Source organism: Ursus maritimus, assembly GCF_017311325.1.
Source record: "Ursus maritimus isolate PB19 chromosome X unlocalized genomic scaffold, ASM1731132v1 scaffold_X1, whole genome shotgun sequence".
NCBI classification, from domain to species: Eukaryota; Metazoa; Chordata; class Mammalia; order Carnivora; family Ursidae; genus Ursus; species Ursus maritimus.
Window position 1 is genome coordinate 9,233,480 of NW_024423319.1, and position 24,343 is coordinate 9,257,822.

Genomic DNA, 24,343 nt, shown 5'->3' on the forward strand with positions numbered 1-24,343 from the left:
TGAAGGTACTTGCTCAAAGGTACACAGCTGATAAACGTCAGAGCTGGGATTCCAACTCAGGCTCTTTGACTACAGAGCCAGGGGTAACGGGATCCATGGCCACCTGAAACCTTTTTTAAAAAAGATTTATTGATTTATTTCAGAGAGGGGGGGTGGGGCAAAGGGAGAGGGAGACAGCAGATTCCCTGCTGAGAGGGGAGCCTGGCATGCGGCTCAATCCCAGGACCCTGAGATCATGACCTGAGCCGAAATTAAGAGTCAGACGCTCGACCAACTGAGCCACCCAGGCGCCCACCATCTGGAAACTCTGGAAGATACGCAGCCCCCTTGGTGAGGAGATGGAGGGAAGGGATCAGGATACACTCAGCGTGGGGCCATTTCTCCCAGTCCTGGGTGCAAACAGAGCCGTGCAGCGTGGGTATTGTCCAACTGGTCATCCTCCGGGCCCCCCTGGTGCCTTCAGTGAGAAGCAGTCTCCAGAGACCGAATAAATCAGGTAATTTGGCTCAGGAAAAGGCATTGGAGAAATAAATTGCTGTTGCACCATGAATATAATAAGGCAGTTAGGTAGATGGAAATAGCTATCTTTTGATTACACGAGTCAAGATTATGTGCAGCAAATTTTTAAGTTCAAGCTGCCTTTTCCTTGGCCTCCTCCCTGCCAACTAGCTACACACTTCTACTGCCTCCCCAAACTGTCCAGCTGGTGTGTGCTCTGGGAACGCTAATCTGACTCTTCCTATTAGCCCAGGCAAATATAATTAGGAAGAAACTCTTCTGCCAGAAAATGTCACATGCCAATGTCAAATAGAGATGATTTGTGTATATCCACTATTTGGGCTTTTTTTTTTTTTTTTTTGCACCAGTATTGACTCATAATAGCATTGTGTAATCTGGAATTGACTATGTGGCTAAAGATGATGAAATTGAATTTTTGTTCTCTAAATTTCATTTGCTTTCTCTTTTCCCTTCCCCAAATTTGGGCAGAGGCACTTTCACTAAAAGGAAAAAGACTGGATTTCTATGGAAGAGCTGACACCTATGTGAGTCTGACCAACACGGTTCCTGAACTCAGTAGATTCACAGCATGCATTGACCTGGTGTTCGTGGATGACAAATTAAGTGATTGGATGGCCTTCTCCTATGTTACTAATAATGCCTTCCTGGGCAGAGAAGACATAGACCTTGGACTTGGAGGAGACCATCAGCAGCTAATACTCTACAACTTGGGCAAGACCTTTTATATCCGTTACCACCTGACTCCCTTTCAATGGCATACAGTCTGCCTGATGTGGGATGGTGTGAAGGGCAGATTAGAGCTGTTCCTGAATTCGGAAAGGATACTGGTCATGATGGATCAACCACAAAACCTGACACCGAATGGGACTCTGATGCTAGGACGTTTTCTCACGAACTGGAACAGCCAGGTAGAAAGCGCACTGCCTGGCTTTACTGGCAGCTTGTATTACTTTCAACTCTGGGACCACATCCTGGAAAATGAGGAGTTTCTGAAGTGTGTGGGTGGAAACGTTGTTAGTTGGGAAGAAGATGTTTGGCTCATCAGCAAGATTGTCCCAACTGTTGACACGAGACTGCGCTGCTGTGAGTAACTTCTGAACCGTCCTCCTTGGCCAGGGTTGTGCTGATGTGGTCTCGCATCTCTGGAGAACCCGCTCTGGGCTAAGGCTCTGTCTTCCTCAGAGGGGCCCGAGGTTGCCAGTTTTGTCATCTGCTTTTTATTTTTTTTTATTTTTTATTTTTTTAAAGATTTTATTTATTTGACAGAGATAGAAACAGCCAGCGAGAGAGGGAACACAAGCAGGGGGAGTGGGAGAAGAAGAAGCAGGCTCATAGTGGAGGAGCCTGATGTGGGGCTCGATCCCAGATCGCCGGGATCACGCCCTGAGCCAAAGGCAGATGCTTAACCGCCGTGCCACCCAGGCGCCCCGTGTCATCTGCTTTTTAACGTAGAACAAATACTATTTCCTTCTTCTTTTCTTTCTTTTTTTTGTCTTTTATTTTGATATCATTTAAAACTTGGCGGAGAATTGCAACAGGACCAGGAACTTCTACATGTGTTTTACCCAGATTCACTGACTTACATTTTCCCTGGGTTTTAGTATTCTTCCTCTCTCTTTCTCTTTCCTCCTCCCTACATGTGCGCGCGCGCGCACACACACACACACACACACACACACACACACAATCTGTTTCTTAATTATTTGAGAGTAAGTTGTGGACATAATGCCTCATTACCCCTAAATATCTCAGTGTGTCTTTCCTTAGAATAAGGATATTCTCTTACTGCTGTGCATGGATACAGTACAAGTATCTAATTCATAGTCAATATTCAAATTTAGCCAATTGTCCTATTAATTTCTTTTATAGCTATTTTTTCAAGATTTCTCCACTGGTTACTATTTTTCCCTCTGTAATTTATAACTAATTTCTGGGGAGGGGTGCCTGGGTGGCTCAGGCTGTTAAGGGTCTGACTCTTAGTTTTAGTTTTTTTTTTTTTTAAAGATTTTACTTTATTTATTTATTTGACACAGAGACAGACAGCCAGCGAGAGAGGGAACACGAGCAGGGGGAGTGGGAGAGGAAGAAGCAGGCTTCCAGTGGAGCAGGGAGCCCGATGCGGGGCTCGATCCCAGGACTCTGGGATCACGCCCTGAGCCAAAGGCAGATGCTTAACGACTGGGCCACCCAGGCGCCCCTGACTCTTAGTTTTGGCTCAGGTCATGAGCTCATGGGTTGTGGGATTGGGCTCTGGGCTCAGTGGGGAGTCTGCTTGAGATTCTCTCCCTCTGCCCCCCCAACAAATAAATAAATAAATAAATCTTTTTAAAAAACCTAATTTCTGGGGAGATATTTGGAGGCTATGTAAATATCCTGTTGTTATCCAACTTTTTTTTTTTAAAGATTTTATTTATTTATTTGTCAGAGAGAGAGAGGGCACAAGCAGGGGGAGTGGCAGGCAGAGGGAGAAACAGGCTCTCCGCTGAGCAGGGAGCCCGATGCAGGGCTCGATCCCGGGGACCTGGGATCATGATCTGAGCGAAAGGCAGATACTTAACCAACTGAGCCACCCAGGCGTCCGTGTTATCAAACTTTCACCCAGTAGGTTTACCTCTATCGATGATACTTACCTCAATGGCTTATACAATAGTCACAGAATGTTGATTTTTAAAACGCCATTGTTTTTCAACATTTATTAGTTAGTATTCTATTGCAAAGAAGAGTGTTTTCTTCTTCCACATTTATTTAGATATTCCTTCAGTTGTTTCTGAGTTTATACCAGCGTGAACTCATGGATTCTTACCTTAGTCAATGGGTTACAATCTGTTGCTATCATTTATTTTGATGTTCAAATTGGCCCAGTTTGGGCCAGTGGGAGTCCTTCCATCTGGCTCTTGTGTCCTTTTGACACGTTCCCATCATTTTTTGAGTACTTCCTTACTTTTAGCACAAGATGTTATAGGCTCATCTGGTACTTTCTCTGCTCAGCGCAAGAATCAGCCATTTTACCAGAGTCCTGGTTCCTGTTAGCAAGGGATGGGATTTATAAACCAACTCATTTTTTTTTTTTTTGGGGTGAGCAGCGATGACGTTAGGAACTGTTTGGGTTGGAGTTCTTGTAAGAAAACTGACTCTTTGGAATGACACATGTATTTTTCTCCTTCTTCCCAATTTCGATGAGACAATATAGGATTGGTTTTCTCTGTACAACCCTGTTCTCCCCTCAAATCCAATCTTTTCCACCCTCAGCAGCAGCGGTCCTGAGCGTGGGTAAAATCAGTGATAACAGCATCAAGATGGGATTTTTTTCTCATTTCCTGAAATGTTTACTCATTCTAGGTTTTGTTTATGATTTTTAGGGATTTGGGGGGTATCTAGGGAATGGGGGCTAGATCCACGCCTAATAGGTTCTCACAGACTATGGAGATATATTTTCACCAGCAGTCCCGGTGCTGTTTGACTTAATGGCAGAGACACATTCCAGGGGGTTTCTGTGTTTCTTTGAGATCAGACTAACGCAAAGGCATTTGGTTTTTCTCTTTTCCGAAGCCTTGAAAATAAGAGACAATAGTCCTAGCTGGCTCTGATTACAAAACGGAGCCAGGGACTAGTAGGTTAAGCCCGAACAGCTCACCCAAAGCAGTTGAAAGTAACTTTATCTTTGATCTGAAGAACCGGAAGTATGGCTCTATTAAATCCGTATGCTTAGCAGCGGGCTTTGAAAACCGAATCTGGCCAGTGAATTGCCATGGCCTTTCCTACCACTTTGCTGGCAAATCGCTAAATCTAACCGATGTTGTTAAAAGTGCAAGACAACACTCATTTACTTTGCTCTTTTGTACCCTCTCTAATGTACAGTCTATCCTCTCGGTCTGATTCAGTTCCGGTAGGCATAATACACAAATAATCCAAAATAACAAAAAGGAAAAGAAAGCACTACCTAAAATGACAACCAGCAAAAGGAGTAGAACATATTATTTTTCCTATTCGGGTCTCTTCGGATGCTCGTTCTAAACCTTAGACCAGGGGTTTCTAACCTCAGGTCCAGAGTGGCCTTGATGGGTGGACAGAGCCCTCGAAATTGCATGCCACGTACTAAAAATGCGAGATGGATTCTCTTCTCTGAGGACAGAGTCTATAATTCCCATCATATTCAAAAATAATATGATAATTGCTACTTTCTACGAAGTTCTTGCTGCGTGCCAGGCATTTCATAGATGAGGACAAAGAGGCTCAAAGAGGTTAAGTAAAATTGCTTCATGTCATCTATTAAATCAGCAGCAGAGCTGGGATTTGAGCAAAGATTTGTCCAGTTGCAAAGCTCATGTTCTTTTCACCCCCGCACCATGCAGGACTACCTCTAGGGAGTCTGTGGCCCCAAAAAGATTTTGACCACTGTTTTAAAAGCTTCCTTTGAAGGGATTTGCTGGCGCTAATAACCCACCTGGGGAAATCAGGGAACCAGCTGCAGGCACTGCCTGCTCACCGCTGAAGGAGCTGTAACACCATAGAATTTCTTCTACCTCCATCCTGGCTGTGTGACATCTGGGGGAAAGGGGCAATTACAGGAATAAATAGGAGTGATTACAACATGCCTAGCTTCAGCTTTTGCCTAATAAATTGGTATTTATGGTCCATAGAAGGATTATGACCTTTAAGAAATAAATTTTAATGAGCACATTGCTAGGTTACAAATCTCAATAAATCTATTTACACATAAATTATATATGTATATATTTATATATTCATGAGAACAAGGCTTTTGGGGAACATTTGCTGAAAACCATGAACCCTACCTGGATTTAATAAACAAGTATTCACTATAGTTGGAGATGTCTCAGGAATATTTAAACATAGTGATAAATGATAACAACAGCAAAGTTGCCAGTCATTAGTAATTTAGTTTCAGAGCTGTTTTTAAGCATTTTTTCTTTATTTTTACAAATTACAAACGCAGGGGCCGCCTGGCTGGCTCAGTTGGTGGAGGGCGAGACTCTGGATCTTAGGGTTGTGAGTTCAATCCTCGCGTTGGGCGTGAAGCCTACTTAAAAGAAAAAAATATATATATATATTTTTTAAATATTTTATTTATTTATTTGAAAGAGAGAGGGAGAGAGAGAGCACTCATGGGTGGGGGAGGGGCAGAGGGAGGAAGAGAAGGACAAGCAGAACCCCCCCCACCACTGAGCAGGGAACCCGATGAGGGGGCTCGATCCCAGGACCCTGGGATCATGACCTGAGCTGAAGGCAGACACTTAACCCTCTGAGCCACCCAGGCACTCCCAAAAAACAAAATCTTCAAAAAAATTTACAAGTGCGATACATTATGGTTATTATATGGAATATATTAGAAAATAAACTCAGACAATACAAAGTACATGAAGGATGAAGTAAAACCTATCCTACATCCTCTCCACGGAGGTGTCCATTCTTTTAGATTTTTTTAATGGCTTTATAAGTGTTCATGTGTGTGTATAGTCTCAAAAAAACCAAAAATAGTGTATACATCCATACATAATGTTTTACAGTTTGATGTAGTTTAACTTAATATTATCACGGGCACATCAATACATTTAGATCAACCTCATCCATTTTTAGGGCTGCGTATATCCACTGTGTAGATGTACTATGATTTCTTTAACTCCCCACTGATAGGCATTTAAGTTGCTTCCAATTTTTTACAGTTATAAATAACGCTGTAATAAATTTCCTTGCACGTACCTCTTGGTGTATGTGGGTTTGCAGTTTCATAGGACTTGTTAGTAAAAGTAGAATTTCAAGGGAAGAGAATATAAGCTTTTACAATTTAAATTGATTTACCATTTTTACTATTTTATTACTTTACCTGTTCGTTAAAATGGATTTATTTTTTAAAGTAAAAGTAATAGATATGCTGGTAAAAACTCAAACAATGCATAAAGATAGAAATTAAAAGTAAAAGCCTCCTTTCTCATCAATCTCTTACCCTAAGCTTCTCTCCCTAAAAGTGACGATTGTTCACAATTTCTTACGTATCGTGGCAGGAACAATTTAAAACTTGGGTTTACATGCATTTAGCCTTTGTTTTTCTTTTTCAAAGTTGAGATCATCATTATGCACATAGTCTTTATATCTTTTTTATCCATTTAATAATATATTTGGAAAGTATTCCCATATCAGAAAATACAGAATATAGAGCTGTCTGATTATTTGGGGGGGGTGATGCTGATTAGTATGACAGAGTGGGGATCTCCTATAATTGATTCAGTGAGCTCCCTTTGAAGGACTTTTAAGTTGTTTCCAGGTTTTAGCTGTGACAGTGTTTTGAAAAGGAATGGACGGTGACAGGAATTTCTTGAAGTGACCATTAGGGACAGATCACAGGCTAAAATTCCTCTCTAGGTATGTTGAGCATAATTGCCTAATCTTAGCTCAGACACATGACCCAACAAAGGATTTGTTCGGACTTGTGGATGTATGAAGAGGAAGGGTCTTCCTATAGATACGCAGACGTAATGACTCCTGGATGTGCGTTTGAGAAATCCCCCTTGGAAAGAATGAAATAACATGAACTGAGTCCATCCTGGGAAATCGGCACTGTATCAAAACCCGGGGTCCCTGTATCTGTGGAGCTATTGATTTGCTAAGATGTATTAATTGGTCTCATGCTCCAGCTGCTTTGAATTACTTTATAAGCTAGCCATTCTTCGAATATACAGAGATTGAGTATATAGTTTACGCACTTTCTAAGGCCTTTGTTTGGCCCACCATGAAGCCCTCTAAGCAATTATCAGCTCTGATAGGAAAGGTTCCATAGTGAAGGGCTCTACTAGCTAAAAGGCAATTTGGTTTGGCCCTTGTATATCAATTCTCTGTGCTATCCTAGTTTTTTATCGCGAAAGATAAGCAGGAACTGTTTGTAGTTTGCTCGAACCTCCTTATTTGTATTCCTCTGCGCAGGGTGACATTCTCCTATAGATTCAGAGATGGAAGCTCTAGCCTGTCTCTCTCCCTATCTCAGAATTCATTTTTCATGTCCTTGCCTGGAAACTGAATACAGACGCCATTTTGAAAAATATGTCTATTTTCTCATCATCTTAAAGATACACATTTCATATTTTTTCTACCCCACGGGCAGATCTGTCTGTGATGGTTTCTGGTCACTGTTATCTCTCACAAATCTAATAAACACACTCTGAATTATATTTCCAAAGGTCGTGATTGAAAGAAAAAACCAGATGCGATATGTAGGCTAGAAAAACACAAAGATTTAATATGAGGTGATATACCCGAATCACAGGCAGAATTGGGTACCCTAGCAAATGTTCTACTTAATATTCTGTTGGCAGGTACATCTGTAACAAAATGCCTCATAAATATTCAGCTACTCTATACCTCTGTTCTCCAGCTCCCAATGATTACAATAATACAATTTTGTCTAGAGCGAAGGAGCAAATGGCAATTAAGCCCACAGGCCCCTGTGAATTAGCATGGATTATCCCCACTTTAAAATACAGAGATAGCAAAGCTCATGCAAATCATTTGTGCAAATGATCACTTGTTCACAAATGGGAACAGAATGAATATGGCAAAATAGGTTCGCAAGCCCTTCAAAGATGGAGGCCGGACTCCATGGTTGCTGTGGTCCCTCCAATAGGGATGGACATTCGGTTATCACTCAGCTACCTGCTTCTGCGAAGCAGATGATGTGGGCTTTTGCGTTTGCCTTCTTTTGAGAGAACTGGAGATTCACATGTGGCTGGAGATCCCTCGTACAATTCGCCTGGTTTCTCCGGAGACTAACATTTCACAAAACTGTAGTGTAATGACCAGAATAGTGACATTGATACAATTCACCGATCTTATTCAGATTTCCCTAGTTCTACTTGGACTCAGCTGTGTGTGTGTGTGTATGCGCCCGCGCGCGTATTAAGTTCTAGATAATTCTATCACTTGTGTCAATTTGTGCACCTACCACCACATTCAAGGTAGTGAACACTTTCAGTACCTCAGGGATCCCTCCCATTGCCCTTCATACACACACCCGCCTCCCTCCTGCCCTTTCTCTCCACCTCCCTCTGCTCCCCACATCCCTAACCCTTGACAACCACTAATCCGTCTGCCATTTCTATGAGTTTGTCATTTCAAAATGTTAGTAAATGGAATCAGACAGTATGTAACCTTTGGGCATTGACTTTTTTTTACTCAGCATCATTCCTTTGAGATCCGTCCAGGTTGTATGCATCCGTAGTTTGTCCTTTTCCATTGCTGAGTCGGGTTCCATGGGACAGATGTACCCCGGTTTGTTTAGACATTCACCTGATAAAGGACCTTTGGACTGATTCCAATTTTTGGCTATAGCCACTCCCTCCCCCTAAAAAAAACCCCACACCCTGTTATGAATCTCTGTGTACAGGTTTTTATGTAAACACAAATTTTCATTTCTCTGGGATAAATGCCCAGGAGTGCAATCATTGAGCTCTATGGTAGCTGCCCATTTAGTTTTATATGAAAGTGTCAGGCTGTTTTCCAAAGTGGCTGTACCTTCTTATATTTCCCCCAGCAATGGGTGAGTGATCCAGTTTCTCTCCATCCTTGCCTGCATTTGGTGTTGCCACTACTTTTTATTTTAGCCGTTCTGGTAAGTGTGTGGTGCAGTTTCATTATGGTTTTCATTTGCATTTCCCTGGTACCCAATGACATTGAACATCCTTTTCTATGATTATTTGCCATTTGTACGTCCTCTTCCATGAACTGCCCATTCATGTCTTTAGCCTATTTTTTAAAAAAAGATTTTATTTATTTATTTGACACAGAGGGAGAGAGAGAGAGAGAGAGCCAGCACACAAACAGGGGGAGTGGCAGAGGAAGAAGCAGGCTTCCCGCTGAGCAGGGAGCCTGATGTGGGGCTCGATCCCAGGACCCTGGGATCATGACCTGAGCTGAAGGCAGATGCTTCACCAACTGAGCCACCCAGGTGCCACTGCCTATTTTTTAATTTGCATTTGTTTTACTGTTGAGTCTTGAGAGGTTTTTATATATTCTAGTCCTTAGTTGGATATATGTTTTGCAAATATTTTCTCCTAGTCTGTAGATTGTTTTTAAAAATCCTTTTCACGTGGGCTTTCATGGAACAAAAGCTTTTAGTTTTGGTGAAGTCCAATTTATCAGTTTTTCTTTTGGTGTCAAGTCGAAGAACTCTTTGCTTCGTGCTAATTTTGTACCCTCCCACCTTGCTGAACTCACTTCTAAGTTTCAGGAGGTGGTTGTTGTTGGTTTTTTTTTAGATTACTTGGGATTTTCTACATGGGCAATCATGTAATCTGCAATGCTTAAAATTTTTTTTTTAATTAAGTACACTCTACCCCCAATATGGGGCTCAAACTCACAATCCTGAGATTAAGAGATGCATGCGCTGGGGCGCCTGGGTGGCACAGCGGTTAAGCGTCTGCCTTCGGCTCAGGGCGTGATCCCGGCGTTATGGGATCGAGCCCCACATCAGGCTCCTCCGCTATGAGCCTGCTTCTTCCTCTCCCACTCCCCCTGCTTGTGTTCCCTCTCTCGCTGGCTGTCTCTATCTCTGTAGAATAAATAAATAAATAAATAAATCTTTAAAAAAAAAAAAAAAGAGATGCATGCGCTATTGACTGAGCCAGCCCAGTGCCACTGCAATGCCTTTTATTTCTTTTTCTTTCCTTACTGGAATGCCTCTGACTTCCAGGACTATGTTAACTAACAGTGGTGAGAGTGGACGTTCTTGCCTTGCTTCCAGTCTTGGAGGGAAGACATTCAGTCTTTCATCATTATGGTTGATTTTATGTTTTTTAAAAAGATTTATTTATTTATTTATTTATTTATTTATTTATTTATTTATTTATTTGGGAGAGAGAGAGAGCATGTGCATGAGTGGAAGGAGGGTCAGAAGGAGAGAGGGAATCTCAAGCAGACTCCCCGCTGAGTCCAGAGGCTGAGGCAGGGCTTGATCTCAAGACCCCAAGTTCGCGACCTGAGCTGAAATCAAGAGTCAGATGCTTAACCAGCTGAGCCACCCAGGCGTCCCCGGTTGATTTTAAATGTAGGTTTCTTGGTGAGAGTTCTTTATCAGGTTGACATAAATACCCTCTGTTCCTAACTTGCAAGGGATTTTATCATGAATGTACATGGGATTTTGTCAAATGCTTTCTCTGTATCAATTGAATGTGTTTCCTAACCCATCGTAATTAATCGCCAGACGTGGGGTTTGAAAGAATCTTTAATTCCTACAAATCTTGGTTAAAAAGCTACTGACACTTGATTGGATTGACTTTATTTGGGATAGGAATGACTCTTCAAGGCAGATATGTTTTCAGGGCATGGTTGTAATTTGGGATCCCCGTTGGGTTTCGATGCCCAGGCTTGCAAGGGCCACTTCATGTTTTGGTTTAGCACCATGATACTCTCCTCTAGGCTTTATGTCTCATTATTTTGGGTGATGATTGTTTATTCTTGAGCTGTTCAGCACTTGCAGAACTTGGCTTTTATTATCTAAGTTCGTTTTTCCTTGGGTTTTTTTTATGTAGAGTGTCTCCTTTCTCCTAGGTTTGTGGTGGTTCTGTGTAAATTGAGGGCATGCACTTATGGGTACCAGATAATGAAAACAGGGGCACACCCTGTCTTACTTCGCTACATGTTTCATCTGTGGAAATCTCATCCTGTCAGCACTGTACCTCTCTGGGCCTAGTCTCTAAATGAAGGGATTGAATACAATCCCTAAGACTTAGTTCTATGACTGTGTGATTTTAATCAAGGAAGACTTGAGTCTTTGTTAATAAAGGCACTAGAGGAAAAACTTGGTACAGTAATCCATCTGGAGAAACCCTCTCTCTCATCTGAAAGATTTGATGAGGGGTCTGCTGAAATAGAGAAATCCAGGCTTCAGGTTCAAGTGCGGCAGCGTAAGTTGCATTATTTTCTAAGAGATACCTGGTACTTAAAATGCTACCTGCTTGGCAATTTTGTTCAACTCATTTGTTTTTCCTTTTCTAAGTTTTTTTAAAGAGTTTATTTTATTTTTTTAATATTTTATTTATGTATTTATTTATTTTAGAGAGACAGAGTGGGAAGAGGGACCAAGGGGGAAGGAGAGGGAGAGGGAGAGAATCTCAAGGAGACACCTTGCTGAGTGCAGAGCCCAATGAGAGGCTGAATCTCAGGACCCTGAGATCATGCCCTGAGCTGAAACCAAGAGTCGGATGCTTAACCGACTGAGCCACCCAGGCACCCCTTAAGATTTTATTTTTAAGTCATCTCTATATCCAATGTGAGGCTCAAACTCCCAACCCCGAGATGAAGAGTCCCACGCTCCAGCGACTGAGCCAGCCAGGCCCCCCTCCTTTCCTTTTTTTTCTTTTTAAAGATTTTATTTATTTGACAGAGAGAGACACAGTGAGAGGGGGAACACAAGCAGGGGGAGTGGGAGAGGAAGAAGCAGGCTTCCCACTGAGCAGGGAGCCCGATGTGGGGCTCGATCCCACAACCCTGGGATCGTGACCTGACCCAAAGGCAGACACTTAACCACTGAGCCACACAGGTGCCCCCCCCTTCCTAAGTTTTATGCTTCTTTTGGAGATGCTTACTGGAAGTGTTAGTAACTATTAACATCTACAGCTTAACCATCTTTAGATACAAATATCATCCCTAACTTCCATCCTCTGTGTTCTGAAAGAGTTTTCTGTTACTCGTTAGGACTCCTGTAGCAGTGCTCTTTGAATACTGCATCAAAGAAGAGAACTTGGACTTTTGTGGTATTCAGTATTTTATTGCTTTCCTAAAAAGTGAGGGCAGCTCCATCATGAATCATTCGTAAAAGAGCGGGAATTAGCACATTCTTGGAGAGTGATTCAGGCTCTGGGATGCCCCGCTCCTCAGGAGTGGCATAAGTGACCCTTTAACAGGTTTGCTAAGCCAGTTGGCTGTGGTAAAGCCTTCTGCAAAAATGGAAACCAAAATCCTGACAATTCTCCATCTACTTGTAGTTGTGGACGCATTTGAAGGCAGAGAGCTTGAAATACATGTTGTGCTGCAGAAATATAGCAGTTTCTTGGTAAGGCCTAATAGAATACAGATCTCTGATTATTGGAATGATGGTGTAAAATTAAGTGGGAGAGTACTTCTGTAACTCTGACTATCCCCCTCACACACGCGTGTTGTGACTTTATACATGTGTGACTTTTGTCAACTGTATCTGTACAGTCAGTGGCAGGCTTCTGAGTGTCATTCAGCCTACTTGCTAATGACCACAAAATCCTAAAGAACATCCTACATACATCTCAGAATTTCTATCTATGCAAATTAAAAGTCATTTTAATGCTCAAGACAGTGGAACAAGTTAGTAGACTGTCTACCACCATAATTATTTCTACATCATAAGTAATACGCTTCCCAGGTGGATAAATGCAAAATGCTAATTTCCCAATGGTAAATATGCATGATTTCATTCTGGGTGATCTGAACTGGAGAAAAATTATGACTCAGCCTTGAAGTTTACTATGCACCATTTTCGCTTGGATGTTCCATCACCCCAAATTCCACTTATCCAAGTCAGAAGTGCATATTTTTCTTCTGAGAGAGGCCACCTTCCCAATTTTCCTATTTCCTGTGAGTATCACTGCTATTCTCCAAGTCGCCCAAAAGCAAACTTTGAGTCTTCCGAGATTTCTCTGTCTTTCTTCAACTTGTCAGCTTCTCTGTTACTGTAACCTGTCCATTCTTCCTTTAGGAATCTGCCGCATTGCTCTTATTTCATTCTAAGCCCTCATCATCCACTTATTCAGTCAACCTGCAAATATTTCTCAAACCTCTACCCTGTGTCAGGCCCTGTGCATATGGCGTAGTGAGGAAGACAGACAGTAATAAGCACACACCAGTATAAGCCTGCTGCTGTGACAACTACTCTGAAGAGGAGGTATGGGATGTCCTAAGAGCCTAGAATAGATTGGTTTGACCTAGTCATGGAGGCTAAGGACGGTAGCAGGCTTCCTTGAGGAAGGGATGCTTGAGCGGAGCTCTGAAGGATGAGGAGAAGTTAATCAGGTGAAGAAGGATGGGAAGAACATTCCAAGTACAGTAACAGTGTAGGTGGCAGTCTTGTGGTGGGAAAGAGAATGCCAAATATTGGAGGATTGAAACGAGGCTGGTGGGTTGAAGCCAAAGAAACAAGGGAGAAACCTCACACAAAGTGCGGCTGGACAGGTGGGTAGGGACCGAACTGTGCATAGCTTTATAAGCTTTATTAAGAAACACAATGTTTTTTTTTTAAATCCTAGGAGTCATGGAAGACCACTAAAGGGAGCTAAGTGTGTGTGTGTGTGTGTGTGTGTGTGAGAGAGAGAGAGAGAGAGAGAGAGAGAAAATCACATTTGCATTTCAAAAAAGATCATCCTGATTGAATTATGGAACAGATTGGAGGGGGGCCAAGGGCAGAGGCAGGGGGTTCAGTTGGGAGGCTACTGCAGAGTCCTGGTGAAGAGACTGATGGTGGTTTGGTGAGGGTGATAAGTGATCAAGATAGAAACAGATGGAGTCAAGAGCTATTTAGGAGATAAGAGTCATAGGACAAAATTATGGGTTGGCTATGGCAGGTGAGAGAGAGAAGGAAGGAGACTGAGGGAGAGGGTTTTGGCTTGCATAGTTGAATGTAGGATGATGCCATTCACTGAGAGAGTACTGAAAGGGGACCCAGTTTGGAAAGAAGACAATGAGTTCAAATTGGGGCATGTTGAGTTTGAGGGGTTAATGAGATACCCAGGAGATGTCAAGTAAGCAAGGAACTCAGAATAGAGATCTGGTCTAGAGATATAACTTTGACTTTCATCTGTGTACAGGTGTAAACTCGAATATGGAGGTGTGTGGAGAAACCACAGGGTAAGAAGAGAAGAGGTGCTGGGACCAAGCCTCGAGGAACTCTAATATTTAATGACTGAGTTAGACAGGATGGGTCTGCAAAGGAGATAGAAAAGGAGTGGCTGGAGGATTAGGAGAAAGCCCAAGAGTGTGTTATGTCATGGAAATCAATGAAAAGAGTATTTTAAGAAGAATGGAGTGGTCAACATTGTCAAAAAATGTTGAGAGGTCAAGTAAGATGAAGACTGAAAAACTATCCATAGCATGTGTCCTCATGGAGGCCATTGGTGGCCTTTGCGGGTGCTGTGCTGCTGAATGATGACAAAACCCAGACTAGTGTGGGCTAAAGAATGGGGCTGAGGAGGGTGGAGACAGTCAGTGTAGATAAAACTTCCTTTAAAGTCATGTGATAGGAAGGAGGGAGATAGGGCAGTGCCTGCAGAGATGTGGGGCTTTAATTTTTTTATTGTAAGAGACTTGAAGATGTTTTAAATCAGGAAGGAGAGGCTCCTTAGGGAAAGGAGGGATAACTGCTGATGAGGGGTAACTGAGGTGGTAGCACAGCTGAGTTTCTGATCACTTCAATTACGTTTTCCTGTGAAGTAAGGGGCACAGTTACTTAATAAACATGTGGGGGCAGAGTTTGATAATGAGGAAGGTTTTATTTATTTTTTAAAGATTTTATTTATTTATTTGAGGAGAGAGAACATGCGTGCAAGCACAAGTGGGGGGGAGGGGCAGAGGGAGAGGGAGAAGCAGACTCCCCGCTGAGCAGGGAGCCCAATGCGGGGCTTGATCCCAGGACCCTGAGATCATCAGCTGAGCCGAAATCAAGCGTTGGACACTTAACCACCCAGGCACCCATGAAATGTGTGTCCTTCTACTTGTTACATAATGAGGGCATTTTGGGAACCATATAGAGATTTTAGAAAATTATCTTAAGAAAAACCAAGTAATCAAGTGGCTTGATTATATCTGATACTTATCTCCTCTTAAAAACACGAGAACAAATTATAGAGCTCTTTCTAACAGAATTGTCTCTGATTTCTAAAGCTAAATCCAAAGTAACACAGGCTTTCTAATTTTTCAGTTGTTTCTGAAAATATAACAATTCAAGAAATGAGCACAACTCTTTCACAACAAATAGATTTGACAACTCCATCCCAAGTTACTGGACTAAAACCACAAGAGACAATATATTCTTCTACAATGATGCTTAAAAGCATGCCTGTATTTGCAACTGATTATACAACCATATCATATTCTAATACAACATCTCCACCTCTGGAAACAATGACTACACCAAAATTTCTGAAGACATCCATAGCTGAGACAACCAGATTCGTGGCAGACATTTTGTCTACTTTAGCAGCCATCACTCTGCCTACCAAGAGTACCTCCATAGGCACTACTACCAATTCCATGAAAATAACTAAATCCCCAACTTCAGATAGCACAAGGACAACAAAAATGGCTGAAGCCATTGGTACTGAGACCTTTCATCCAACTACAGCTACAGATTTTCTACACACGTCCGGACTTACCAAGAATTCAATTATATCCAACACTTCAGTGACTGGATCTCAGTCGACCATTATGAAGACACCATCTTTATTCTCATCTGCTGAATCGATACCCATATCTACAACATCTTGGCCCAAACACAAATCCACAGGTATTGATGCACTTTCAATCTCCACAGCTAGCCAGGAATTTCTTGCCTCTACAGCTGCTGGAACAGTACCTTGGTCCATGGCAGAAGAGACTTCAGCTACAAGTACTCATGCTGGGACTGCATCAGCATCCCCACCTGAGTCTGTGCTCAACTCCACGGTTGCTCCAGTGGATTCTGTATTTCCTAGAAATCAGACAGCATCCACATTGGCAACAACCGACATGGAAATAGCATCTCCAGTTCACTCAAAAACGCTCCCAACTAGGCCTATTGAGACGATGCCTGTGCTAACAGCTGAAGCAGAATTGACATCTACAAATTTCCAGGACGTCTCTTCACCCAGAATGGAGGATACGATATCTACCTCCGTACCCATGAAGGCCTCTTCTGTGGCTCTTTCTTTCAGGACACCCTCCCCATTCACCGGAGCACAGAGTACACAGCCAGTTATTGATGCTGAGACTACACATGCAGCCTTGACTCTTGGGCTCACACTTGCACCCACGGCGGCTGACACTCTGCTACCCCCCATAACACCTGGGCCAGTATATACCCAGAATACACCCACAGGTGGCGGAAACATGCTTCCTTTGAATTCAACTAGCTCAGCTTCCACAGTCAAGGCATCTGAGTCTGGTCCCACATCGATAACTGGTGACGGTGCCCATCTGTTCTCTACCAATGAAACCACGTGGACTCCCAGGGCAGAACAGACCCTGTGGACATCAGCGTTCCACGGGAGCACTTCAAATGCAGGACATTCCTCTACTACTAGCACTACTATTATCCCACCAGGATCCGCCTCAGAAAGCGAGGCTACTGCTGTCACTGATGTTGGTATTCCTGCTGGTGCTACTACAGAGAGATACGCCACAGCTCTACCCACCATGATGACTTCGTGGTTTGCTAATTTCTCCACGGTTTTGGGAACCATATCTGTAACCAAATTGCCTGAGTTTAAACTCACCACCTTACGGCTAAAAACTACCCCTCTGCCCACAGCAGCTGGAAGTGAGCTTCTTTCAACACCAAGGGAGACATTCGTTCCACCGGTAGATAGACTATCTACCCTTGCTGACCTTGAGCCAAAAGTCTCTACTGAGGAGAGCGCTTCTGAGACCACACTAACAGAGACAAATGGCACAACTGCATGCGGAGAGACAACAGCTCCTGTACCAGAGTCCACAACACCACCAAGATGCAATGGTCCTGAGACAAGGACAGAAACAACGTCCCGTTATCTTGAGGGAAAATCAACTCTACAAGTGACAGCTGAGCTTTCCCCATTTGCAACAACGCTGGAAGCCACGGAGGAAGCTGCACAAATGGTAACGGCTTCTGTCACCATTTCCCCTTTTCCTGACGTAGAAAAGTGGACCACCCCGTTGGATAATAAAACTACCACCACTGAGGTGAGAGGAAGTTGGCTTTCTACAGAATCGATGAAAACCACACCTAAGAGCTCATATGACGGCACCACAGAAATCTTTAATTCCACCCACACCCACACAGCACACCGGACTTCAGAGGCTCCACCTCCTGAGGGGAATCCAACTCCACCTCCCATTTCTGAGAGCACACACACATTCCCTGAACCCCCACGTGCTTCCACCACAAGGGTATTGGGGACCAGTTTTGCCACTGTCTCTACAGACATGACAGTTATGTCCTCGTCTGCTGGCATCTGGCCTCCACGGCCTACTGCCACCCTTTCCTCAGCAGCCCCTGTGCCATCACCTACGGTGACCCCAGCATCGGTGTCACCATTGGATCAGACTGCTTCCACAACCGGCGATACTGTGCCTACCCACAGACACTCAATTCCCCCCACTTCAGAAGCCACAGTGTTCTCGGTCAGGGTGACACCCATGACAGTTCCCTCTCTGACAGAGACTCCAGTCCCCTTGTGGAGACCTCCCACTCCTGTGGCAACTGAGGCCAAGACCACCTTTCTCTTCACCTCAGCTGACACAGTAACCCCATTTACACCCACTCTTGTCTGCTCTAAATCTCCCCCCAACAACATTCCTGTTGTGTCCTCCACCCATGTGATCTCAACCATGTTTACACCAGTAGCAACCCAGCCCATATCTCAAGGGGAGGAGACTTCTAGCCATGCTCTCAGCCTTCCGTACACTCTCAGCAGCAGTGGGGATGTTGTGAGCTCGGCTCCTAGCTCCACAGAAACTTCTGCTGTTGATGAGACCGTGCCCTTGCACACCTCTGCCGATAAGCTTACAGTAGATGGTCACATTTCTCAGTCTTCAACAGGTCTTGGAAACACACTGGTCCCCACCCTATCAGTGACTGACATTTCTGCCTTATCTTCCGACAAAGAGCAGATGACCACATCCCCGGGAAACACCTCTAGAACCATGAAGGTGACAGAAATATCCCCATCCGAGAATCCTTGTATTTCAGACTCCCCGAGTACTTCATCCTTGGAAATGACAGATACAGGATTTGCTGAGACCACAACAATTTCCAGTCACCAAACACATTCACCTTCAGAGTTTCCACTTGGAACTCCACCTGACAGGATTTCAGCTTCATCTCCCCCTTCTGGGACTCTACGGACTACACCTACCTCTATCTCAAGTCACATAGTAGATGCTCACATTCCGGAAATGTCTACCAGTCTTGGGAAAACAGCCCTCCCATCACAACCTCTGACAATTACCACATTTTCGTCTCCTGAAAAAGAAAGCGTCAGCGCCCTTTCAATATATACTCCCAGGACTGAGAAAATGATAGTAAGTGCCACCTCCGTGACTCACCCTTTCTCATACCACCAGGATACTTCATTTGCAGACACCGTAACTTCCAGGACAACCAGAATATCCAATCCTGTAAATGTCAACACAACTCTTTCATACTTGCTTTCCCCTAAAACTCAAACTAAGGTGACTTCGGTTGCCTCTCCCATTTCTGAAAGTACACAGACCTCCCCTGAGTCCCTGTCTCTTTCTACAACCAGACTATCTAGTGCCAATTTTACTGTCATCTCTACTGATGGGATCACTACAGCCCTGTCTGCTCCAAATGCACCCACGGCACTTCAAGAGAAAACCTCTGTGGCAACGTCCACCCCTACCTACCAGATGTCCTCACTGCCAGTTTGTGTCACTGCCTTCAGCTCCAAAAGAGTTTCTGACACTCCCACAATAGCAATAACGAAATCTTCTAAAACAGCACACCCGGATGGTTTGAAAAGTCCCTCCATAGCCACTTCTGGGCCTATGTCTGAGATGCCGTCAATGTCAGTTAACGGCTCCTCTCTCTCACCACCAGCTGTTTCTTTTGCCACTTCTACAAAAGCTGGCTCATTCTCTTCATTATTGTCTTCAACTACCCCTAGGACTACTATGACCCTACAAACGTCTACTTTGGATGTCACACCTGGGCCTACTTCAAAAAGCTCACTGTTTTCCTCTGCTTCCATTACTTCAGGAAGGACAAAGGTGCCCTCCAGGATCACACCTACATCCATTTCCTCTCTGACACAGCCAACTTTTCCCTCTGTGAAAACCATTCCAACCACTGTTATGGCGGGGATGGCGACTCCATCTGTAGGCACCACTGCCTTCTCTCTACTCGGTTCTAGGAACACTGAAGCGATTTCTTCCATCCCAAAGACCACATTTTCACCATTTCAATCAACAACTCGACAGTCATCACAAAGAGATGAGACTACAACTCTGGGTGTATTATCTGGGACTGCTAATGGATCCTTTTCTCCTGGAAGCAGTAGTACGGTAACCACTTTCACAAATACTTATTCCAGAACAGCTGCCCTTGAACATGTGCTTTCATCTACTCTATCAGATAATCTCCATACTTCATTGACTATTCAGGTTTCCCCATCTTTGACGAGCTTTAAGAGCACTCCTGGATCCACAAAAAGGGTAAAAGCCACTACTTACCTTTCTTCGAATACAGAAAATATGACATCCTTGTCAGAAAATACTTCAGCAGCTGAACTAACAAAAGGTGCCACATCTGTGGGTCCCCCTGTTTCGTACACCCCACGGACTCCATCCGTTGCAACGCCACCCTCTTTGACATCATTTATTTTTTCACCTCGTAGTCCTGAAGCCAAGTTCTCCACTTCAGAGACTTTTTTCCCCCTGACATCCCGAATGGTTGAATTTCCAGTTCTGGGAACAAGAATCACATCTGGTAACACCCAGTCTCTGCTTATGACTTCCTGGAACACACCCACAGCTAAAGGTTCTCAGTTTCCAATTTCCACCACTACTCATATATCTACACCCCGCAAGATGGAAGCAGAGACTCCATACCTTGTTCCTGGGTCTTTGTTGACATTCACAGCCTCTCAGACTGGTCTTGTATCTGGAGATGTTATGGCAAAATCATCACTTTCCACATCAGGAATTCTTCCTACCTTGGGGATGTCTGACAGCCCTTCATCACCAATATCTTCAAGATCTACCCCCATCACTTTGGCTGATATTAAGCACACATTTGAGAAGAAAGCTACATCTGTAACTCCTGGGACCACACTCGCATGGACTCCTTCTGGTGCCACTTCAGGATCTATACTTTCAGAGGCTACTAGTTCATCTATGCTGGCTTGGATTTTATCTACTTTCCCTTCGGGTTCTCCACTGGCAACTGTATCCAGTACTCCCCACGTTATAACTTCTTCTCCAGAAGACGTGTCAAAGTCCGCAGTTCTGACTTCTGATGCCACACCAGCACACTCATTCACTAACTTTACAACACTACCCTTTGCTGCTGTAAGCGCCGCACTCACCCAAACCACTCCTCCACCGACCGTGGGCAGTATCACTACTGGCTTCCCAACTTCTCTCCCCATGTCTATAAATATCACAGTTGACAGTGCATACATGTCCCAATCCCCCGAGGCATCTTCCAGAACCACTGTGACTGCCAAGTCCAGATCTGTGTCTCAACCTCAACCCTTGAGCAGAATGAGTAGGTCACCTCCTGCAACGGACCACGCCCCATCTGTTAGTCCCGCACTTCTGCCTAGCCCCGTGGGAACATCTGCATGGAGCAGAATCCCAGCTGCATCAGCGTCCCCTACCTTAGTTCTTCCTAAGCCCACGCTGGACTCCCTTCCAAACATAACCACCACTATGCTTACTGCTCCCACAACCTCATTTCCATTCACGTCCACTGGATTAACACATCCTTCTACAGCGACTGTGTCTTCACTACTCTCTTCCTCTTCTGAGACAACCCGGCTGGACTCCACACCTTCTTTTCTGTCTAGGGAAACAGCGACTTCCCTTGCTGCCGCTGTGTCCACAGGTATGTTCCACAACAGGTGCAGTGCATCGCTAACAGAACGCGTGCACAGTGGGTCATGTGTTCTGTATGGCGGCCATTTCTCTGAAGGCAGAAAAGGATAAAGAAGGGTATAGCCATTTCTTCTCTCCTCCAGACAGTGGGTCCAGTGGATACCTTGTCCAAACACAGAATTCTCTAGCCATCTCGCTTAGCTTTGGTTTATTGAACTATAATGCAAATGGATCTTTTCATTCAGCGTGACATTTCTAAACACCCTTCCCAGCCATTTTGTTCCGGATGCTCTGTCTCTGCCGGTGCGAACATGGATCAGGAACTTTCCCCTCTCCCGGTAGAGAATTATATGGCCATAGGTCTGACATGATGACTGCATAGCAGCAAACACCAGGAGATATTCTAGCCTGCCTTTTCCATTGCCCCTTATGCAGGCCTCAGCTTCTCCAGTCTCCGCCTCCAGCCAGCTTGGAAAGCTTATCCGTGGCTGGGGAGTATTTGCCTTCCATGTCGTTCAAATATTGGATGTCCCTTCAACTTTTAACGTTCCCGAATTGAGATCTGATAGGACAGACAAGAGAAAGAGGAAAAGAGAGAAAAACCTGAAGCAGAAGGAAAGGCACAGGAAGAAAGAAATATTTTCTCAGGGCAAATGATCTTGTGAGATAATGCTCAGCTTGACCATGAGATGGACTGGAAATGTGTTGGCTAATGAAAATTGAAGATTTGGAGGATTTTCAGAATGTCCATCAGCTATGTAGCCATCAGGAAACTGCCCAAATAATTAAAGCAAAAATGTGATGGTACATCTGTTTTGCTTTTGGATATGGAGCCCAGAGTGCTGGTTCTTGACCTTGGAGTTAAATTAAGCAAAATTTAAGAATGAGACTTCATTGTTGGTCTCTTTAAAATGACAAGCAATTTTCACCAAATTTATGGAAGTTAAATTTCTTGAACTAAGTGAATGAAATTAATCTCATTTTTAATTTCAGTTTCCTTCTACAATATTGAAATGAGCTTCTCTGTGTTTGATGAAAAGCCAAGGATCCCTATTACCAGTGTTGTAAAGGAATTTGCAGAAAATTGGGTAAAATAATCTTTTAAATATTTAAATTTTTAATATTTAAATATTTATGGTACATATAAAATATGTGAAGATATATCTATCTATATAGATACACACACACACACACACACACACACACACACACATGATGGACTGAATAGATTAAAACTAGGCTTTACTTTTTTTCTGCCCATAATACATTTCACAGCTAATTGGTTTTGATATTTTTGCCGCAAATTTATCCACTCGGTAAGTAACACCGTAAGGATGGATGTGGTCTCTCTTTCACAGTGCCAATGCTGAAAGCTTTTATGGGATGTTATTATTTTAATTTGTTTAGAACTGTCCATTTCCCTCCACTGACATAAATTCTGTGCCTTTGCCAAATTTTCCTATTTGGAGAAAAGTAGGAGAGCAGGATAACAATATGCTATTGTATTTACCTGTGTTCATGTTCTGCATTTTAATTTTTTTCTCTCCTACGCAAGAAATGTTTTATTTAGTCTTACACTTTTCTGATAATAAGAGTAATACATACCCTCTGTAAAAAATTCAGACACTGATATCTGAGACCCAGAAAGTAAATGTCTTCTCTAATACTGCTCCTTGTATTGACTCCTCTTTACAGTCCGTGGTATATTCATTCAGATTTTTTTCCTCTACCTGCAATAACACTGATGCAAGTATGTTCTTTGACAAAAATAACTGGAATCATGCAACTACGCTGCTCTGCAACTTGCTTTTGCTCACTTAACTGTGTATCTTTGAGCAATTCATGCTGCAAATATTAACCTACTTCATATATTTCATCAGATACCAAGGATTTCACTAGATGGCTGTAATGTAGTATTTTTTTTTTAAAGCCAGACATCCACTGGTGGACATTTAGGTTGCTTTTATTTATTTATTTTTCTCTATTTGGAAACAATGCTGACAATAATGCCCTTGCAATAAATTTTGGGGGCACTTGAGTTTTTCTATAGGATAAATTCTCAGAACTGGAATTGTCGGATCAAAGGATATGAACATTTCACATTTTAGTAACTAGAGCTAAGTGGCCTCCCTGACAAGTGCTACCAATTTGCACCCCACCAACAGTAAACGATCATGTCTGTTTCCTCCTTTTCTCCATCAGCATTTCTTTGCAAGCATATATGACATGATTATAAGTGCTTGAAAGTGGGCGGGTGTATTTGTCCACTAGGTCTGCCGTAACAAAATAGGAGGCGCTGGGGGGCTTCAACAACAGACATTTCTTTTCTCACAGTTGTGGAGGCTGGAAGTCCAAGATCAAGGTTTTGGCAAGATTGGTTTCTCCGGAAGCCTCTCTCCTTGGCTTGCAGAGGGACCAGCTTCTCTCTGTGTCCTCACATAGCGCATACATGCACACATCCCCCCAGAGAGAGAGAGAGAGAGAGAGGGAGAGATCTGGGGTCTCTTTCGCTTCTTATAGGAACACCAGTCCTATCAGATTAGGGCTCCACCCTTATGACCATATTTAACCTTAATTGCCTCCTTTAAAGGCCCTCCTTCCAAATCTAGTCACATTAGGGGGTTCGGGCTTCAACATATGAATTTCGTGGGGGGGGGGGAAACAATTCAACCCCAAAATAGAAAAACTGAGTGGAGCAGATGGAAATGTTGAACCAACCAAAATAATAAATGTAGCTTAATGACGACATTGTCTCTGGTAACTTTCCTGGATTAAGACAGAGGAGTGAAAATACTAAAACTGGCATGTTTTATCTTTTACAGTTGAATTCTATATTTCAGGACAGTGAGTTTGCTCTTGCTAATCTGTCTATTCAAGTCAAAACCAGGTATGTCAGTGTCATCTGCTGTGGGTCAAAGGCAGTTTGAAGGATTCTGGGTATGTTCCTATCCAGAGGGGATTTCTTTTTCTTTTCTTCTCTTTTTTTTCTTTTTTTTTTTTT

The 24,343-nt window shown here is 43.3% G+C and overlaps 1 protein-coding gene across 1 annotated transcript in view; it reads left to right on the forward strand.

Moving 5' to 3' along the window:
• Positions 1 to 225: 225 nt before the first annotated feature.
• ADGRG4 (adhesion G protein-coupled receptor G4) overlaps positions 226 to 24,343 on the forward strand; it is an 84,356-nt gene continuing 60,238 nt past the window's right edge. Inside the window, exons 1-4 of the mRNA XM_040628109.1 lie at positions 226 to 1,602; positions 15,470 to 21,352; positions 22,336 to 22,430; positions 24,165 to 24,229. Of these exons, the coding sequence (XP_040484043.1) occupies positions 906 to 1,602; positions 15,470 to 21,352; positions 22,336 to 22,430; positions 24,165 to 24,229 (6,740 nt within the window). The 5' untranslated portion in view covers positions 226 to 905. The remainder of the gene's footprint in view (positions 1,603 to 15,469; positions 21,353 to 22,335; positions 22,431 to 24,164; positions 24,230 to 24,343) is intronic.